General features: G+C 40.9%; 1 protein-coding gene across 2 annotated transcripts in view; it reads right to left on the bottom strand.

Annotated features, from left to right (window-relative positions):
- The window catches only part of ttyh2 (tweety family member 2), a 51,718-nt gene that overhangs the window by 2,587 nt on the left and 29,742 nt on the right, over positions 1-19,389 (bottom strand). Inside the window, exons 5-12 of one of the 2 annotated variants that reach the window (XM_070926758.1) lie at positions 15,403-15,498; positions 9,359-9,431; positions 5,885-5,954; positions 5,691-5,746; positions 2,800-2,892; positions 2,602-2,694; positions 2,050-2,196; positions 53-234 (exon numbers count right to left, since the gene is read on the bottom strand). In XM_070926758.1, the coding sequence (XP_070782859.1) occupies positions 53-234; positions 2,050-2,196; positions 2,602-2,694; positions 2,800-2,892; positions 5,691-5,746; positions 5,885-5,954; positions 9,359-9,431; positions 15,403-15,498 (810 nt within the window). Of the gene's footprint in view, positions 1-52; positions 239-2,049; positions 2,197-2,601; positions 2,695-2,799; positions 2,893-5,690; positions 5,747-5,884; positions 5,955-9,358; positions 9,432-15,402; positions 15,499-19,389 lie in introns of both variants that reach the window. The other variant, XM_070926757.1, reaches the window with a different exon arrangement.

The raw sequence follows: 19,389 nt of genomic DNA, 5'->3' as shown, positions 1-19,389 counted from the left end.
CGTGAAATTTAGACATCACACTTTGCTCCACACATTATTTCCGTCCACTCACATGTACTCAGACATGGGGGCGTTGGAGACAGCTGGGGCGGGCGGGTGTAGACTGCTCTGGCTGCCCATGCTGCTGCTGTAGCTGCAGAAGCTGTGCATGTTGGTGACGTTGGGGTTCTGGGAGCCTATCCTCCTCGCCCGCGGGTTGAAAGGATCCTCCTCATCGATGTCGTCATAATCTCGCTCTCTAGAGGAGGAGAGAAACATCAGGTTGACACAACTGTGAGGTGTGCCACCCAAGGGGGGCATGGATGAGAGAGTTAAAGGGAAGACGTGAGGCAAAGATACGCTGTGAGGTTAAAGGGACTGGTGCGTGCCGTGTTCTCAAAACGGGAAGTTAATTATTGTAGTTTGGCCCACTGATTTGGCTGCTTAACAACATGGTCAGCAGTCGCAGCAGTGGCTGTGATACACAGCTCATGGAGACAATTATGACTCAGAGCGACTTCCTCTCTGAGTCATTACTCACTCAAACCTGAACCTACACACATGATACACATATTTTTAGATTCAGTGTGACATTACTACACATTATTATTAATTTTCTCCAATGTCCATAACAAATAAACATCTATGAATTCTCTCAGAAATCATAGGAAAAAAGACTTGCCTGAGAATCATCACGTTTTCACATTTTCCTCAGTTTCAAATTAATCCAGTTTTCTGTACATCAGTGGGAAACTGCTAATAGTTTTATTCTGCAAACGTTTAGTTTTTAGCAGCAATTAGCAGAAATGTAAACAAATATAGGGCTAAAACACGGGGCTCTAGTTGTAGCCTACAGCGTAACTCACTGAATCCATGGCAACATTGTACTTCCTGTTTATAACCCCCAAAGCATTACCGGAACTGTAGGTCCAAAATTTAAGGCATCCCCATTGATTGATTGATTGATTATCCCCAAAATCAAAGTAAGACAGAATAATAACAGGAGTGACAAAATCCATTAATATTAACTTTTTTTTTATGTTGGTGTATCAATAATATCTTGACATTACTAAATGCAAACCCCTGGTTTAGTCTGATTTAAACTTGAATATTAGTTTTGAACGTTTTACCCCCCATACAGTATGTTTCATTGTTGCTGACCATTTCCAGGAAGCCATCCGTTTTCTTGTAGTACGGTATGAATATCAGCTTACAGAGACTTGAAACTTTCTTGGCATATGTGATCCATCATAGCCGACATTTCACCACCTTTTTTTTTTTAATCAATGTATGGTAATACAGCTGTCAGCAGGGACTCTTCCTTAGCTCAAGGTTCTGAGATGTGACAGTCAGCTGCTGATGAGCATTAACAAGCTCTACTGTCAGGAAATCAAACCCAGAAAACAGACATGGACATGGTGACATTGTTTCTTGCATTACAAGAGTTGCTTCTCGGTAGTTTACATCTCGAGTGTCAGTGTGTCCTGACAAGAAGCATTTTCAAAACAGCCCCTGCTTACACCTGCAGTACGACATGATGGTAATGTAACTGTCAAAAAAACAAAGGTGATGAATTGTTCATTGTGATAGATAATTTTTCTCTCACAAGTTTCTCTGCATGTTATTTTCATTGTTAACTGAAATAGACCAAAAACAATGCAAGCCTGGAGGACAGGAAATTCATCTAAAACTATAGTATGTCTTGGTAATATAAATGCCTGTATATTTGAATGGGTTAAACTGTGCAAAATCAGCCTTATGGTGCTTTAAATTTATAAAGAGTGATGTTTGAAATACAAGAAGGAATTATTAGCCACTTAAAGGTATTTTGTAGCCTGACATCTTGCACTCACACAACTGAATTAGTATTTGTAGCAAAACATCTTGTCTAAAATTGTAAAACATATTCACACACACACACACACACACACACACACACACACACACACACACACACACACACACACACACACGTACTGGTTGGCTCATACAGGAGCTGCATAGAGATGGCTGCAGGATGAGGAAATGAGGACGCTCAGGCAGGCAGGCAGGCAGGCAGACAGAAAGAACTGACCTGCAGGCAATTTGTCTCCATGCCCTGGGAATGGCACACAGCATGACAGTGAAGGCACAGGCTGCCAGGGTGGAGAAGAGGCAGAGGTAGAGCACACCCTCCACCCCGTCGTAGCACACCCCCACCATTGCATCCAGGTAGTCCTAAAGAGATCAAACACATAATTTGCTTGTACAGGGGGGCTGTTACTGTCATATTTACATTCACAGCAGACAATATGAAGCAAAGATGAAAAAGCACTTGGAGCACCGGAGTGTGTCGTCTCCAGGACTACATATACGTCATTCGTGTCATGCACATTCAGTGGGATGTTCCACATTATTCATGTAAACTGCACTGCAGTTGTTCAACAGTGCGAGAAACCGCAGTAAGAAAAATACAGTTTAGAAAAGTTGATCTCATTAAATTTCAAATTCTTTCTGCTGTGTCTTGCTCTGCTCTCTTCCCAGTTCCACTTTCGGTTTGATGCTGAAATCCTGCGTGGTCACTTACTCTCCTGTTGACCTAGTTGTGCTGCTGTGATGCCAATTAGGATGCAGTGAACGAACCTTGTTGAGTCCCCTGCAGTCCAGCAGGGCGGTCAGCTGGTGCAGACTGGCCTCCGAGGAGTTGAGCAAATGCTGGATACCTAGTAGGTCTCTCTGTGGAGAGGTCACCATACAGTATCACCGAAAAATACGTAAGCACTTATATATAAGAGAAACTACAGCATAAAAGTCACAGCTTGGTGTTTGTGTGTGTGATACCTCAGCTGTAGGGAACAGAGGGACAGCAAACTGCAGCAGACCCTGGATCTGGATCTGCATGGTGGTCAGGGACCTCTGGAAGATGGTCAGAGGCTGCAAACAAGACAGTGTGTTTGAACGCACGCAGAGTAAATTGCATGCAAATGAAGAGCAAACATTGATCTTAATGGAAGTCTCAAGGGAGGCATCATAATGAAAGAGTCGGGTTCTCAAGGCTGTTGTCAAATGACATGATGTACATGCTTTTTCTAAAAGCATATGCAGACTTCTTGTCCTTCCACAAAGTAAAACCACATGAATGAAAGCATATAACCTATATAATGGAAATTATTCTACAGTTAGTTTATTTAAAGGGACAATCCAGCTAAATTAACAGCAAAAGCAACAAGTGGGCCAGAGTTAGCCTTGAGTGTTAATAAGAAACCATAAAAATCAAATAAATATGGACATTTGTCACAAAGTTAACATGTATAAAGGAACATAGAACAGTATGTGTATGTGTAAGTAACTGAGCTAGCTGGAGTGCAGTCACAGCTAGCCTAAGATAAACCTTATTTACTAGTTAGTTAGCGTCACTGCGGTTTGGTTCTTACCTCTGTTTTATGTTTTTTAAAAAAATAAAATTGCACATTTCTATAGCATAACATATTTTTCATTTCAGAAGACACGTCACAAAATCAGATTTTGGTCTTAACTCAATTTTGACCAAACATATTTCTTTGTTATGTCTTTGTAGGGCGGCAAACTGATAAAATATCCTATTACCACATTACAACATTCTGTGGTTTCTGTCATTGTGGTGGTGTAGGTTTATGTTCTCACCAAGAGAGGGCAAAATAAGCCTCCACATTCAGTACGATGCAAGTGGATAATCACATCCTACCAGAAAGACAGCACCTTCTGCCCCGTACACCTTTTTAATTAACATTCAAGCATACCTATAAATGAATTAATCTGTCAAATCTCCAAAGTAAAATTGTATCTTCACAGTCACCCAACCTAACAAGGATAGCCTAGAAACCACCCAATGTTACACTAAAACAGGATATGGTCAATTACCTCAACCATCCATAAATGTAATTGCTTTCCTTTGATCTGACTTTTTTTTCTGGATCTGCATGGCTGTCCATGGCCAAACTGCTCTCTGCTGCACAATCCAATGTCCTGATCAGATCTAGCTTTTTATTTTAGCTTAGGTGAGCGTGTTCTGAGACAAGTTAAGTAAAAATAGGGCAGAGAAAGTAGATGGAGGAGGACAGCAAGAAAACGAGAAGAGGAGACGATGATAAGAATAGAAAAAGAGCCGTGGAAAGAAGCAGAGTTGACGCAGGAGTGAAGCCCAGAGCAATGAAATACAAGGGCACAGAGGGCAGAACTACAGGGCAGTGCTGCGGTTCAGGCTGAAAATACATGAGAGAGTAAGAGAGACTCATAAGAGAGAAAGAGAAACAGAGGCAGAACTTGTATGTTTGCCAATCAGAGTGAATTCCTGCATCTGCCAGCTTGCTTGTGAACTTTGCACCTGTTGGGTATCTGTGTGGCAGAGAAAAGAGTGCTGACTTTGTTTACCAGGCGGGGTGACAGCTGTCTGCCCTCTCTTACTGTGCCCTTGTTATCCTCAGGGCATGTCTACTAGAGCCAGATAATAAGATCTGAGCTCCGCTGGGCCAGAGCTCGCAGAAAAGGACTTTACCAACGACTGATGTCAGCGGTGAAGTCAGTAATGTGACCCACAATCTCTACTCTGCTTCTCTGAAGAGGAACCTCACAGAACCTCCGAAGAGAGGTTTATAATCTGTTATTTCATAGCCGTTGTCTTGGCAGCTTTGTAACATTTTGGCATGTTTTGGCTTGTTTGCTTTGGACATGCCAAAGCAAGAAGAAATACAAGAGACAGAGAAAGAGAGAAAACTAATGGTGACAACCTAGGCGATAGTGTTGAATGCCAGACTTGTTAGGTGAAGTTAGGATGTAAATCAGACAGACAGGGCTGGACGGAGAGAAAGAGCTTGACAAAGATGAGGCTTGATGGGCAGAGAAATGAACTCCCCGTTGAGCAATGATTTTGTGAATTACAGGCCAAAAGATGTCTAAACATTTAGGTTAAAAGTAAGCAAAATGTGGGTAAAAAGTTGAAGTTTTAAAACATGTAGGTCACATAAAACAATTTCATTCAACAGCATTTAAATAACTATATTTTAATATGTAGTAAGGACCTGCTCCTGCTGCTTAAACAACTGTTTTCCTAACCTAGACGCAGGGCTGGGGCCAATCCAATTATTTGTAAATTGTCATATTTTATTTAATCAGTTAACTGTTCATTTATACTCTTTTATATTAATATTAATTCTGTAATTTTTATTTCCCAAAATAAAGGTTTACATGTTCCTCCTTCACATTAAAATTCTGGTGTCGAAATTCCCCCTTTTAAAGGGCATTGACGCTTAATAAATTGACTGAAATGTATTATGTTATCAACTGTTTATCAAATTTGGTATTGAATAATTGGCCAGCGTCTTAGGCCCGTTTCTAATTTCTAATCAGATATTTCATTTACATTTATAACATTTTAATTAGGCAAAACCTTTTATCTAACACTGATATGTGGAGCAGTTTGTTTATTTTGATTAATGCAAAAGCAAAGGTGTCAGAACATAGTAAACAAGTAAGGTACTGTTTAACTCCCATCCCTAGTTCTTTGTTTATTTATTTTGTTGACGTAAAATAAGCAAAATTTAAGTGTTCTCAGTGGCAGCTATGGCCCTGCTTTTAAACATCTACAAAATGTTCAATTTTTCAACCACATGAATCCCCGTTTTAACCTGCAACTCATCAAACCAATGCATCAGTGAACACTCAGTAGGAGCTCAGCAAAGCATCCTGTTTCCTACCTGCTGGAAGGGGTTGGAGAGAGTCTGGTTGCAGTAAAGGTAGTAATGAACAATTTCTGTGAAAAACACAGACACAGACAGGCAGAGGAAGCTCATTAAATGCATTTAGCGCAATTAGTGCCACAGCTTTATGCTCTCAAAAGTTACTCCTCCATTTATGCAACATTATTCATGTTGTTCCCGCTGAAACTCACCAGCACCGATGATACCCTTTGTTTGGCTCAGGAGGTACTTGTCAGGGGACACACAGAAATCACTTGTGACCTGAAATAAAACAGGAGACATGTAAGAGCAGTGAACAGAAAACAAAGACAAAGCTGAAAAGAATGAAATAAGTAGGTTAAAAACAAAAATTCATAAAGATCCAGTGTCAAATACTAAGTATCTCATATTAATGGTTAATTTGATCATCCTGATCACAAAAAGGGAAATAAAGAGAGGCTGCTCTTTAACATGTCTAGACAGGAATACTTTTCAATTCTGTCACTCAGAACCACTTTCACTCCACCGCACAGTGCTAACAAGAAACCTGCCTTGGCAAAATAACAAAAGTGAGGAGCGGTGGTCTCCTCCGAACTGTGCTGTATGAATGTTAAAAGTCCCCTGGGCTCAGGACAAACACACTCCGTGTAGCTTAACCTCCTCTGGGGGGTACGCTAATGAGCCCCGCGCACAGATGAGATAAAGCAAGCTGAGTTCCTCAACAAACCCGAGCTAGTCTGTAAGAAACGAGGGACGCCAAGGAGCTCTGCAATTCAGGAGCAGGTTTGTTATAATTCTTGGAGGGAAGCTTTGATTATCTGAGAATGCAGAGCTCTGACTACACACTGTCTGTAATTAAGAGTTCTGTGAAAAGGCTGCATTCATTATACATTCATTTATTATGTACTTGGCTCTAATCTAACTGCAGCCCCGCACACACACAATTTAAAGATTCCCATGCAGACACATCTGACATGCGCACCTGTCAACACAGACTGCAGCCACACACGAAGATCCTCACATATACACTGCCTACACCCTGAAACACCACACTGCCATGCAGGTCTGCTGTTCCTCTGGTTGTCTGACATCATTAGAGCTCAGCAACAAAACTTGTTCTCATTTAAAGTGGGACACAGCAGAATGGCTGCAGTGGCAAACACATTATCACACGCTCAGCCTTCAGTCAGGATGGAGGAGGTCAGTCAGAGTGAAGAAAGCATTTCAGTGATTTTCAGACATTGTCAGATGGCAGTAGTGTGTTTGGGATATGTGACGGCTAAGTGGCCACCCGCTCACACACAAGTTCCCCACAGGTGCTCCAGTTCAATTGGTCCAAAACCATTAAAGCCAGATGATGTGGAGAGTTGCCCTCAGGTGTGAATGTCGATTTATTTTAGCCCTGCAATGGACTTATGGCTGACCAGTGTTCGCTAAAGTCTGCAGCTCCTGAAAGCCCCCAAAAACGACTAAATAAAAAATCTTTCTCAAAAAGATTCAAACCAGCACAACAGATTTATGTTTTCTTACACAGTACCAAGGCTGAAACCATAAGCCCATCATTTAATTGGCAGAAATTGATCTGCAATTTTGATAATGGATTAAGCATTTAAGTGATTTATCAAGCAAAAATGCAAAAAATTCACTGGTTCCAGCCCCTCCAATGTGAGGATTTGCTGCTTTTCTCTGTTTTATATAATATTTTAATGACATCAATAAATGACTAAATGATTAATCGAGTAAATAATGAACAGCCTGACAGAGTATCATGTATAATGGCTAAAAATGTGTAATTCGTGGTTCAGAGCAGTGCAGACTGTAATGAGTCCCACATGCAGTGTCTGTTTAACCTTCAAGCAAGCAGGTTACACATTAACACATAACTGAGAGGTCTCACATGCATGGGCACAAACACACACATGTATTCGCACACAGAAACGAAGAAGGACGTTTGGATCGCTGCCTGAGCAATTATCAGGCCTTTTCAAGCTGCGGTGACGTTTGGCCCAGTGCACGTCAACCATACAGTCCAGTCCAGGGTCAGCCTTGGCCAGACACCACGCAACAGACAGGTTACGTAACAGGTTGACGTAAATGCCATGCTTTTGTAACACACACTGAGAGGACAAATTGTGAGAATGATTTCTGTAAAGCCAGTTCATTCATTCAAGTGGAGATGAAGAGCGAAGGGGATTTTGAAGCCACAATGCAGCTAACTTTGGTCTACAGTAAAATATCTCTAAATACTGTCCAGACTGAGAATACATTTGGTAGGGATATTTACCGTCTCCAGATGATCATTTCTAATATTGAAAAATGTCCCCTTGACAAACACTCGAGTCATGACAAAGCATTCAGATTGATGGCGGCAGATATTCATGGTCCCCTAAGGATAGATCACTTTCATACTCAAATAAACCGAAAATCTAATAGACCAGGAAATGTATTGGATGCTTTAAACATGCCTAAAGAGGGCCACCCTTAGCCCAAACTCTCAACTTCTTACAGAACTAATATTCATTTTCCTCAGAGAAGGTTATTCTATTGCCTTTAGCGTGACCCTTAGACCCACATTTCCACCTGCACACAGCATCCTGTATGCCATAGTGTAGCAGACTAATTGAACTGTAAATCATCTGTGTGTTGTTTGTTGAAAAGTTCAGCATTGTACACAACATGCTCGCCTGGTTTTTGGACTGCGTGTCTCAGCATTGCTATCACAAGGAATCCACAAGATTTCAACCACTGATCCAGCAAATGAAGACCACAGACAGAGTATAGACTTGAAAAAGGAGACATCAAACTGCTGGATGAAAAAAGGAAGATAAAACCAGAGACCAATCCTGCTGCTTTCGACCCAGTGCTCATTATCTCCAACTTAAATTCACACACGTTAACAATCATCTGCCGCCCGAGCACAACATCCAACAACAAACCTGAGAAAAAAATTAGCACACATGCCAGAGGCAGTAGAGTGTGCTCATCCATCTGATATGCACTCTTTCAAATGTATCTCTGTGTGTGTGGCTTTTTGTTTGGCTGACCATAACAGAACAATGATTCACCTATTCAGCTACTATTGGATTACTGTTGTCTTAATCCTTGACTTTGAATGAAGTTATTCAGGCTTGTTATAATCATGCTGACAAGGTGTGTGTTAGGGATTTTTCTCTTTTGTCGGTCTATTTTTAGCGGTGTGCTGTTTGACAGGAGAGATCAAAAGCATGTGAGGTGACAGAAAGACAAACCCAAGATCAGAAGAATTTGATATTGGGCAGTGAGAACTTGCTAAAACCATTTTAGATGACACTGCATGGCTGTGGGGGCTCTTTCTAGCCTGAGAATAATCTAAACTTTTAAAAAGTGAGGCTTGATTAGCAGCTATACATGCAATATTTTGGATGAAAAGGCTTGATGCAAATTCAGCTGCATCCCATGTTAATGTTTTGGTAAAAAGGTGCACGTGTCTCTGAAGCTGACTCATATACACATGCAGTTATAGGCAGGCAGGCATCTTTTCGCCCTTACCCCCACACACACTGAAAGACATTTTTCAAGTGCAGTGTGCGTATAAATAAAGCCATTTTTCATCACTGTCAGGCATGACAAGAATTGATTGCAGACCAGTTTGCACAAGTTTATATTGGGGTAAACCAGTCAGTGAGGGGTGAGGAAAAGCAGCTCACCACAGCAGTGGCCAGGTCAGCTCCCAGAGAAGTCCAGCTCAGGACCAGCGTCAGCACTCCAAACACCATCATCCTGCAAGGACACAAAGCAACAGCAAGGTCACTGTGCAACTCAGTGCAATAATCACTGAATCAAATGCAGATTAACTGAAGCCTCAGCAGCCAGGACATGATGGCTTGGAAAAGCTTGCCATTTATCCAAATGAAGAAAAGTCATTTGTCCAATTGAAACACAATGATTAATGATTTGCGTCACTTGTCCCACTTTGCAGTACATTCCTTCCAATCATCTGTATTGATTATAGGAGGAGCACCTATTCTTTCTTAAATCACATTATTAGAAAACTGGGACAGTACCTAGAGCTTGTCACTTAAACCTGCAATAACTGGCCACTTGGTGGCAGCAGAAACACATTGTATACAGCAACACTGACATATTTTCACCTTTTAAGATGATAAGGCGAACTTGATAGCAAACAGAAGCTCATTTACAGATACAGAGCAACATTAGCATTCATTTGAGTTTGTGTCCACCTAAATTAATTAAGTCCAATATTCACTCTCTTTTAGCCCCATTTCTCTCCACACAGACAAAAATTATCTGTCATTTTAGCTGTGAAATGCTCCATTATGTTCACAGGCTAGCCGTTAACTTTGTCTGCCTGCTGTTTGGTGATGGACAGGTAGCAAACAGTGGGTTTTTTAAAAAGCTTTTTCACTAAAAAAAAGCTGCCTGCCAAAAAAGATGCTGATGAAAGCCGTGACAGTGAACCAAAACATCAAATGTAAAGCTGGGAAAATCAAAACAACATGAGACGCTATAAAGCTCTGTAGCGCTCAGGACACTTCTTTTTTATTATAGCTGCTTTAAGTTGGTCTTTTCATAAGACATGATGAAGAAATAACATGTCGTAAGATGCAGGATAAAATCTATAATATATACAGATGACAAAATGTGTGGACAATCTCAAAACTGAAGCAAAAAAGTGGAATTTTGTTTATGTAGTTATCAGCATCCAACAGAGGGAGTACAGTGACGCAAATGGAGTTATTTTCAAACCAGCCTCTGCTATTGAAAGGAAACAGCATGAGCCCTGAGGACCAGGAGTGGTGATCTCATTGGCCCTGTCATCATCAGAAAAAGTCAGAGGTCATGTTTTGTTTTGCAGCCTTAACATACAGCTGCAGTGCCACGGCTTCATGAACCGAGGGAGGAGCATCGGAGCATATACGCTCAGCTGGCCTTCATTCGATTACAGCCCCCTGGGTGGATGGCTGCTCCCTGCACCCATGAGGACATACAAATGCGGTTTTGTTTTACAGTGGGCTTCCTTCCTGATGATCTCATAGTAGTAGAGAGTGACATCAGAGACATGTGACCATAAAGGGAAAGAGAGATGGGAAGATTTGGGTGAGAATTCCTGCATGCAGGGGAGCGGTGATGTGTATATAAAATATGTTAGAAAAAGATCAATACCCATTAAAAGATGAACACTGGTCCTGTCATAAATCTGCTCTCGTTATGTGAAATAATCTCCAGAAAATCCAATAAGCTCCTGTTGATTCGACCACTGTGGCACTTTCCCGATATTCCCCTCACAGCATGTCACCAGGGTTTAAATATTATTTGGGTATGCGTGTCCAGGCCCTGTCCATCTTTCAGCACTCTCCAGCTCCCTGGCTAATCCAATTCACAATGTGCTGAGAAGATACTGAGCTCCCAACGCTGAACTTACAAGCCACCACTTGTCCTTAGTCATTCTTCCCTTATCTTTTATTTCCAGTTCTTTACTCTCTCTCCCCCCTATTCTTTCTCTGCCTTCTGCCTCGCTCTTTATCAGTTTTTCACTCTCGTGGTCTGTCTCCTTCCTTCTCTCAGATACAGAGCCCTCACAAGCCCCGACACTTCACTAGGAAACAGATAGGAAAGAGAGCAAGGCCTCATGGAGTCCTTATCTTGATTTAAAATAAAAAAAACAGGACAAATGCAAAAGTTGCTCTACTGTCTTAGTGGTACTAATGTCTGTATGTACCTGCATACAGTTGTATGGAAAGTATCTTTTCTGAGAACAATACACAAGTGCCCTGAATGTTTCTGTGTGTTGTTTTCACTAATGTGTGTCCACTACTTGTTTGTGATCACAAGATGATCACAGGGATGGAAAAAAAGGCTGTTAAACACAATTCTGTTCATTATTTCTGACTTTTCTCTAATTTATGCTTATTTTCTTATGAAATACTGAATACTTTCACCTCCATAGGCTTCTGAAAACCTTTCAAATAAAACAAACTGAGCAGGAAGCCCCAATTTCCTTTGGCTGAAGTGGTCACCATCTTTTGTCCACACTAAGGCCATGCGCTGTGTTGAGGGGCACGAACACACACTGCTTTGTTTTATAAGATCATAAGCCAAACACGTTGGAAACCACTGGCCTATGTGTGTGCCAGGCCATGCCAGTTTGTTGTTGTAGGGTGTGTGATACTGGACAGCCGGAGCTTCTTTATGACACTGGGTGACCGAGCAAGAGAGAGAAATGCCCTCTGATTGCCTCCTCAGTGCCGACAGGTCACATCCAAACCAAGCGAGACTATATTTAGTTTTGTGCTCTAGTGGGCAAAGCTACACAGAGTAGCAGGAAATCGGGTGTAAACATGACGCAAAGCACATCGAGTGAAGAAGTCACAGAGGCCGAAGAGCAGGGCAGATGATGCCAGTAAACACACTCACTAAGGATGAGGTGAAGTCACTCTGAATTAAATCAGTGTGGGGAGTAGATTTTCTACTTAACTGAAAAAACTGAAATATTTTGCTACAAACTGCTGTTAAATCCAGTCTATACCAAAGATATGGACAGTGAAGTTGGCTCTATACATTATTATACAAACCACATACTGTATGTGTCAATTAAAACCGAGTGAAATGAAAGTGATGTGACCCTCAAAACTGAATTGCAGGAGAGACATGGGAAATAGCTTGTCATAATAACCACATCATTCTCTCAAGTTCTAATTGCCACAAATATCCGGTGCATTTAGTTTTGTGCCCTCTCAAGATGTGCTGAGAGCAGTCTGACTCGCTGTTATCAGGCTTCCAGCTGATCAAAGTGTTTATCCTAATAGCCTGGATGAATATGGAGGGCATCCATAAACGTTCATACGGATGTCAGAATTCTGCCTTATGATTGTCGCGCCTCATTATATTGTTTTTACGTGTCTTGAGCAGATCACGACGACTTTCTCACAGATTGTGACTTTCTTAACTATCAAGAAAACACCGGACACATCGACTTTACTGGATAAATGAGTGTTATATTGACTATAGGGCTGGGCAAAAATGTTATTCACGGAAATGTTTTCATAACAGTTGATATTGCTAATTATCACGATAAATGTCAAATCATTATTTCTTTCAAGTTTAAAGGCAGATTTTTGCTCCTGAGTGAGTTTTCTTCAGTGTCGCTCTTCAGCTACGAGCCTGTCAGCCACTGTGTCTGTAAGCATACCTCTATTCCTGCGACATGATTGGCTGTTCTTCTTCTGTTCAATGGCGGGTGGCAACTCGTGTTTAAGGTGCATTAGCGCTCTCCCGTTTCGGTGTATGGGTGTATGGAACGTTTATCAAATATTTGTTATATTTCTATTGAGGTAAATTATATCGAAATAATTATCTTTATTGTTGAATTGCCCAGCCATACTTAGCATACTGTGTTGAAAGGTAATTTATACTGTATATATGCAGAACTACAAAGGCCCAAGCTTTGAGTGTTAGTCAACGGGACATTTGAGGTTACCTGAACAGCTCTGGCTTCCCCTGCAAAACTGTCCAGGCAGTAAACTTCCAATACTGTGAATGACTGTTCTTCTTGGTGTATGTGTCCTTGCTCGTGACAGCTCTAATGATTTCTGTCATCCAGGGAAATTATTTTCCTCCCTCCTTTACTTTCTTCTGCACGAAGGGAACATGCAGTCTTGCAATCCGTAACATTAAGCTTGGAAATAGGCTCATGCTGTATTTACATCATGATATTTTAATTCAATTTGCACAATAGATGCTCTGTTAAGTACTCAGGTTTTGAGATATCAGTTTTTTTATATTTCTGCCTCCACCCCAATACAATGGAGGTGGATGGAAATTTGTTTTGCGGTGCTCAAAGCATAAAAAAAAAGGAAATTACAACTGTAGAAATTCAGCAGCAACATGCCCCTCCAGAAACAGAAACAGACCAAAAAGAAATCCAAATAAAAACTGCTGACAGCGAGGTCTATCGACGTCTCTCCCTCTCTAACATGTGGGCGTTTCTTCTGGTCTAAGCTGTTACTGTGTGTCACGCTAACACCGAGCCAGCCAGTTATAAGCACCAGGAAAAGTCTGTAGGCCCCCAGAGTGTAATCTGCTCCCGAAAGCCTCCAACCACGTCCACTCTACTGGAAGAGAGCATGCCTTGGGAGGGCAGACACTCTTGACACTGACTCATCTTGTGTGCGCAGAGGGGTGGGAGGACGAAGTGGGAGTGGGTTCGTGGTTAGTAGGGCAAGTTTAGTGCAGCTCACAACCTCAACTGACTGATTGAGAGAGACAGAGTGACGCTCGGATGGATGAATGGAGGCCGGGTGGATTTCATGCCGTGTGAAAGCTCCTTTACAAGATGAAGAAAAAAAAAATCACATTCCAGTGGAGATGGATACACTTAAGCTATAGATGTAAGGAGATTAAATGAAAAGCGGAGGCACTGCATGTAAATATACACTGTACATACAGTACAGCATTTGTATCATCACCCGTAATATCATCTTTCAGTCTAACATGTATTACGAAGTGTGGGAGTGTTTTTCTATGCCATAATTCTGTCATTCCAACATCCTGTTTTCATATAAATTTCTTTCAGCACTTCCTACCTCCTTTTAAAAGCCCAAAAAACTTATATTATTGTTTCTTATCTAGAGGACATTGTGACAATCATTTTTTTTATGTTACGTTTTAATTGCATATATGTATATTTTCTTGTCATTGATCTGATAAAAGGCCTAAAAATACAAAGCTGAATAATTAATGACAGTACGTGGTGTCTGTTATCGAATGTAATTCATGTCTGAAGGTCAAGTGTTAAACTGGAATAACAATCTTCAGGAAGTTATATTGTTGATAATATCAAATGACTTTCGCTCCCATCTCTCCTCCGGTCTCCAATCCAATTTGTACAGCAAAGCTAGTGAGACTCCCAACACTCTGAGCAAGTTCAATCTACCGCTGGCAATGCTGAAAGGCAAACGTTGAAATACAACAGGGCCAGCAGGGCAGTGTTTGTACAAGGACGTGTTCCAATACTAAGCTGCCTTCAATGACAATTTCCCATGAGAAAGAGAGGCAAGTCCTGCCTCCAGCTCCCTCCGTCTACACCTACTCACACTAATTCATCTCGTTCTGCATTAAAATATATCATATCTGTTGGGCCTGTTCGGTATAAAAGATTAATATAAAGCACAGCATGGATTATTTGGCACTCGTAAATAAAGAATGATCTTCATCAGGATAACAAGATGTGGATGAGAGGTTGTAACTGCCACAGTGGTGGTAGAAACTACATTTTTAAAAACTTTCAGCCTCTTAGATGCAGTTTATACTTACATGAAGTTAAGTAGAGTAACGTTAAGTAGTCATGAGAATGTACCAGCAACGATCCAGTGTTTGCTTTGGAGAAGTGAGCATTACAATGTGCACATTCAGTTCTATGTTGTAACATCTGGACAAAATTGAATCTGTAGCAGCAGCTGCGGCACTAATGTGACAAAAACTAAATGAATGTATTTTGTCTCTCAGTTAGTCGTAATTTACTTAGTCTGCTAATCTCCCAATCCACCTCTTCTCTCATATATCCTGCCTCTGCCTTTTCACTCTCCGCCTTTCTTTCCATTTGAGCAGCATAGAAAAATCCCACATAAAAAAAACATAAAAATGGAACAGATTGCCTCTTTTCTTTGTAAACAAAAAAAATGGCTCTTGTTTCTCGGTAAATAGCTCTGTTTACAGGGAGTATTAGACTCACGTGGTGAGCAGCCAGCGAGACTGCTTGGCCAGCCCCAGACAGGCCAGCAGGCAGATGATCAGGTCCACGATGAGGAGCAGCAGGTAGGTGAGCCACCTGCAGAGACACACACAGACAGAAAATTAAACTGCTGCGAGTGGATGCCTGTTTTGGCAAAGTAAGAGGAGTTTGGCTAAAGGAAAATTGCAGTTGCATGTAACCTGGGTCATATTGATGTAGTTTTCGCCATTACTCCTTCTAGCATTTGCGCAATCATAGCTTAGCAACGGTAACTAGCCACAGATCTGTCAAGTTATGGATTTCTCAACATGCACAGTCAAAAGTGTAAGAAATGGATTACGCAGTGTGTTGTTCTGCTCTAACTTGAGCTGCGAACATTAGCATGCCCTGCTAACTGGCTTACCACATACAGTAGTAGAAGTATTAGTCATACTTTATCTGGTTTGAGGGAGTTTTCACTTTGTTTCCCAAGACAGTGTTATATTTCTCAGATCCTTTTAAAAATGAAATAGCATTTATATTATATTTTTATTTATAATACTGTGCTATTATACTAAGATTAACTAGCTACCCTGCAATATGAGAACAATGCTGCTTCTTATTGTCATGTCTGCTACATGGACCATCAGCTGCTAAGGATGCTGACTTTTTGCCTGGGACACGTAACTTTAGCCTCAGTCTTTTAGCACCATATCATATATGTAGCCATTATGGAGATTTACCCCTTTGACACGTTTTAAAAGGAGTCAGCTGGAAACGTTAAAAAGTCAGCCAAAGACAACTTACTAAGAATTTCGAGTGGTTATCTTTCACCATCATCATTGTAAACTGCGTATGTGCAGGCAGCTTATAAAAGCATAGGAACAGCAAGTAAAGGGGATTAATGGGTCAATCACTATGCTGAATTCAATGTTATCATAACTGACAGAGAAAGTTGTGATGAACCAGAATTTTAAGTCATTAAAGCCCTTCTGACGTGGAGAAAACAAGTGGGGGCTAGAAACCAGAAGGGGAGAGTGTCCCACTTATTTTCACCTCAACAGACACATGCAATAGCTGTCATCTGAGGTGTGCGTGAGTGTGTGTTGATGCTTGAGGGTACGTTCCCGTCCAGCACTACCCTCCTCAGTGTATCCATCTGTTGTGGGAGCAGCGGTCAGTCTGCGACCGGACGCAGAGAACCTGTCCAGATGGTTAATAATGAATGGACACAAATCCATATGGCTGAATGTTGTATGCTGTTAAAAAGCTGGGGGGAGGGGCAGTTATATCATCTTTTCACTCTGATCTATTGATCTATAAATATCTCATCAATGTCACGTCATTCTTTCTCATATTATCTCCATCAGTGTTCATCTTACTCTCTTTTTCCATCATATCTCCTCCAACATCATGTTCATTTTGTACAGTACTTTCTTTTTCATTCTTTCATTACTTCCCATCCATCTGTGCCTCCGTCACTCTACAGCATCCTTCCCACATCTCCCTCATCTCTCATGCTCTCCTCCATCTTTCTCTTTTTTCCTCCTCCTCCTTTTCACTCTCTTTAATCTCTCTCCTCTCTGTCTCTCTCCCTTTCAATCCCTTTTTCTCTCCACTGCCCTTCTCTCCCTTGCCACCACCTCCTTGCTATTTCTTCCTTGTTTCATCTTTCCCCCCTCTTGGCAGGGTACAGTACATGAAGCTGGGACATCAACATGCACGTGGAGGCTCTCGGGTGACACTGCCACCGTGTTTGCCTGTGTTATCTTAATCCAATTAGAGTCAAACCAAGTGCAGCGCAGAGACACGTAGGGATGGGGGTTACATTTATGTATAATAGAAAAGTAGAAGAAATTGTGTCGGATAGTAGAGAGCAGTTCCAAAAGTGCTAGATTCATTTTAAAAAGTTGGTAATGATAATGCTCTTTATTCAACCTCCCTCGCTGAGAGGTCAGAGGTCACCGTAATCTACCAATAGCAGGTTTTATGGGGTTGCGGGGGGGGGGGGGGGCAGCTGACCCAGGGTCCACACTAACTAAGGGACCCCATTAAGGAACCCATAAAATCACACCTTTTACTTTCCTTTATTTTTTCTTTACCATAAATTCAATTTGACTGTTTTTACTGATTTACTTTACTTACTACTGTATTCTGTTCGGCAGAAAATGTAAAAAAACAAAACAAAAACAAGAAATAGATTTAATAACCTGCAGTATGAATCTGCTGTTTGTATCCCTCTAATCTGGTGGTATTGTGGTCTCGTCTGTCCCTGACCCTTTGACCTTTTTGCTTGGCTGTTTTGGTGGACTATTTATTAATTTACTAATCTAGTCTTTTAAATAAATGTTTAAAAGACTACGTGAAAAGATTTTTCAAAAATGCTTAATCTTATAATTAATTCAATTTGATATTGATGAGTAAATTACAAAAGTTGCAGAATACATTCTACGTAAATCTGTTTCGCGTTTTGAATTTTCAGGTATAGTTGGTTCCACTGTGCTACAGTCTACAGAGGCTAAAATACTGCAAAATGCAACCAAAACCAAAATCTGGTGTACAGACATGTTAAGGCAGATTCTTGTCGTGTGTATTGTATTTTAGCTCATTATAAGTCCAGACAGAGATATCATAGGCATATTATTATAGCAATCATAATCGTCACCCTGACGGAGCATAATCTTCTATCTAGTTGAACTTTAGGAAGGCAAATGTTTGCCAACCTTTAACTGAGATGAAGGATCTGTTTGACCAATTCCCATTCTCCCACCAGAGAAAACCCAAGACCAAATTCTTTCATGATTGTTTATGTGCATTTTACGTGTGCTCAATCAGTAATCTCCGGCTATTGTCAATCAAACAGATACTTAATCTTGTTAAGTGTTTATAATCTGTCTTCCAGATGTCCTTTTTCACTCTGTAAAGCATTTTATTGGAAAAATTGAAATACTTTTTTGGTATAGCACTTTTCTTACAAACTTACAAAGAGAACCAATTATACTGTGAAATGTAAAATGAGATTAAATAATAAATAAAGATAGATTAAATAGTACAATATAGTCTAGTCCCTATTAAAAGGAATGTTTTTTTTTCTATTCAGTAAAGCAAACACTGTGAGCAAGCTTGAAGAGTAAACAAAATATTCCAGGATGAGTACATTGAAGACAGACAGCCAACAGTGACAACAACAACACTAAGTCAAAAAGATGCAAACACACACACACACGCACACAGACACACACAAGTGCCCGACCGCATACAAAATATTTGTTGGGAGGTGAGGCAGCGATAATGAGTCCATTAACAGCTTATAATGTCTGGCCTCTCTCAGTCTGCCTGGTCTATTAATGCAGAGCAATGTGGGGTATCGAATTATCGGCAGAGCAGAAGAGTCACATTACAGATCAATACAAAAACACCAGCCTGTCTGTTACTGCGGACTCCACAGACATACCATCAAGCCTACACAAGGACTGAAAACATTGGCAATGGGCCTGTTTCTGTTCTAAGGTGATAACAGTATGAGTTTAATGGTAATGAGACAAGACCAAGGATAATACTTCTTACCACACTGAAGTTGTTAAGATTGTTGTCCTCATCTATCATTGGGCTCTATGCAGTGCAAGTGTTGATGCAATGACTGGTAATGATTTAATAGGGCTATTTTCAAACGTCCCACATAACCATGTCTGCAACGGACCTCACATACACATAAGTGGATGATACACACATGCAACCACATTACTTCATCCCATACACTAAATATCATGTGATATATTCAGGTCATAACGTGCAGAATGTAACTACCTACACATGAATGATCTATTCAACTCAATGTTCAACTGACAAATTGCTCAGTGATTGCAGCCACAAAAGAGACATGATATATCATTCCTGGTTAATCAGCATCCATCTTCCCTCGTGCTTCGACGTCGTCTCCTACATAAACTAGCACCACCAAGGATGGCTATGAATGAAGATGCTACTTGTTCCCAAGGTATGAATAAT

Source organism: Enoplosus armatus, chromosome 20 (assembly GCF_043641665.1).
Source record: "Enoplosus armatus isolate fEnoArm2 chromosome 20, fEnoArm2.hap1, whole genome shotgun sequence".
In the NCBI taxonomy this organism is placed as follows: domain Eukaryota; kingdom Metazoa; phylum Chordata; class Actinopteri; order Centrarchiformes; family Enoplosidae; genus Enoplosus; species Enoplosus armatus.
The sequence above is the reverse complement of the archived record's forward strand: the minus strand, read 5'-3'. Positions and strand labels throughout refer to the sequence as shown.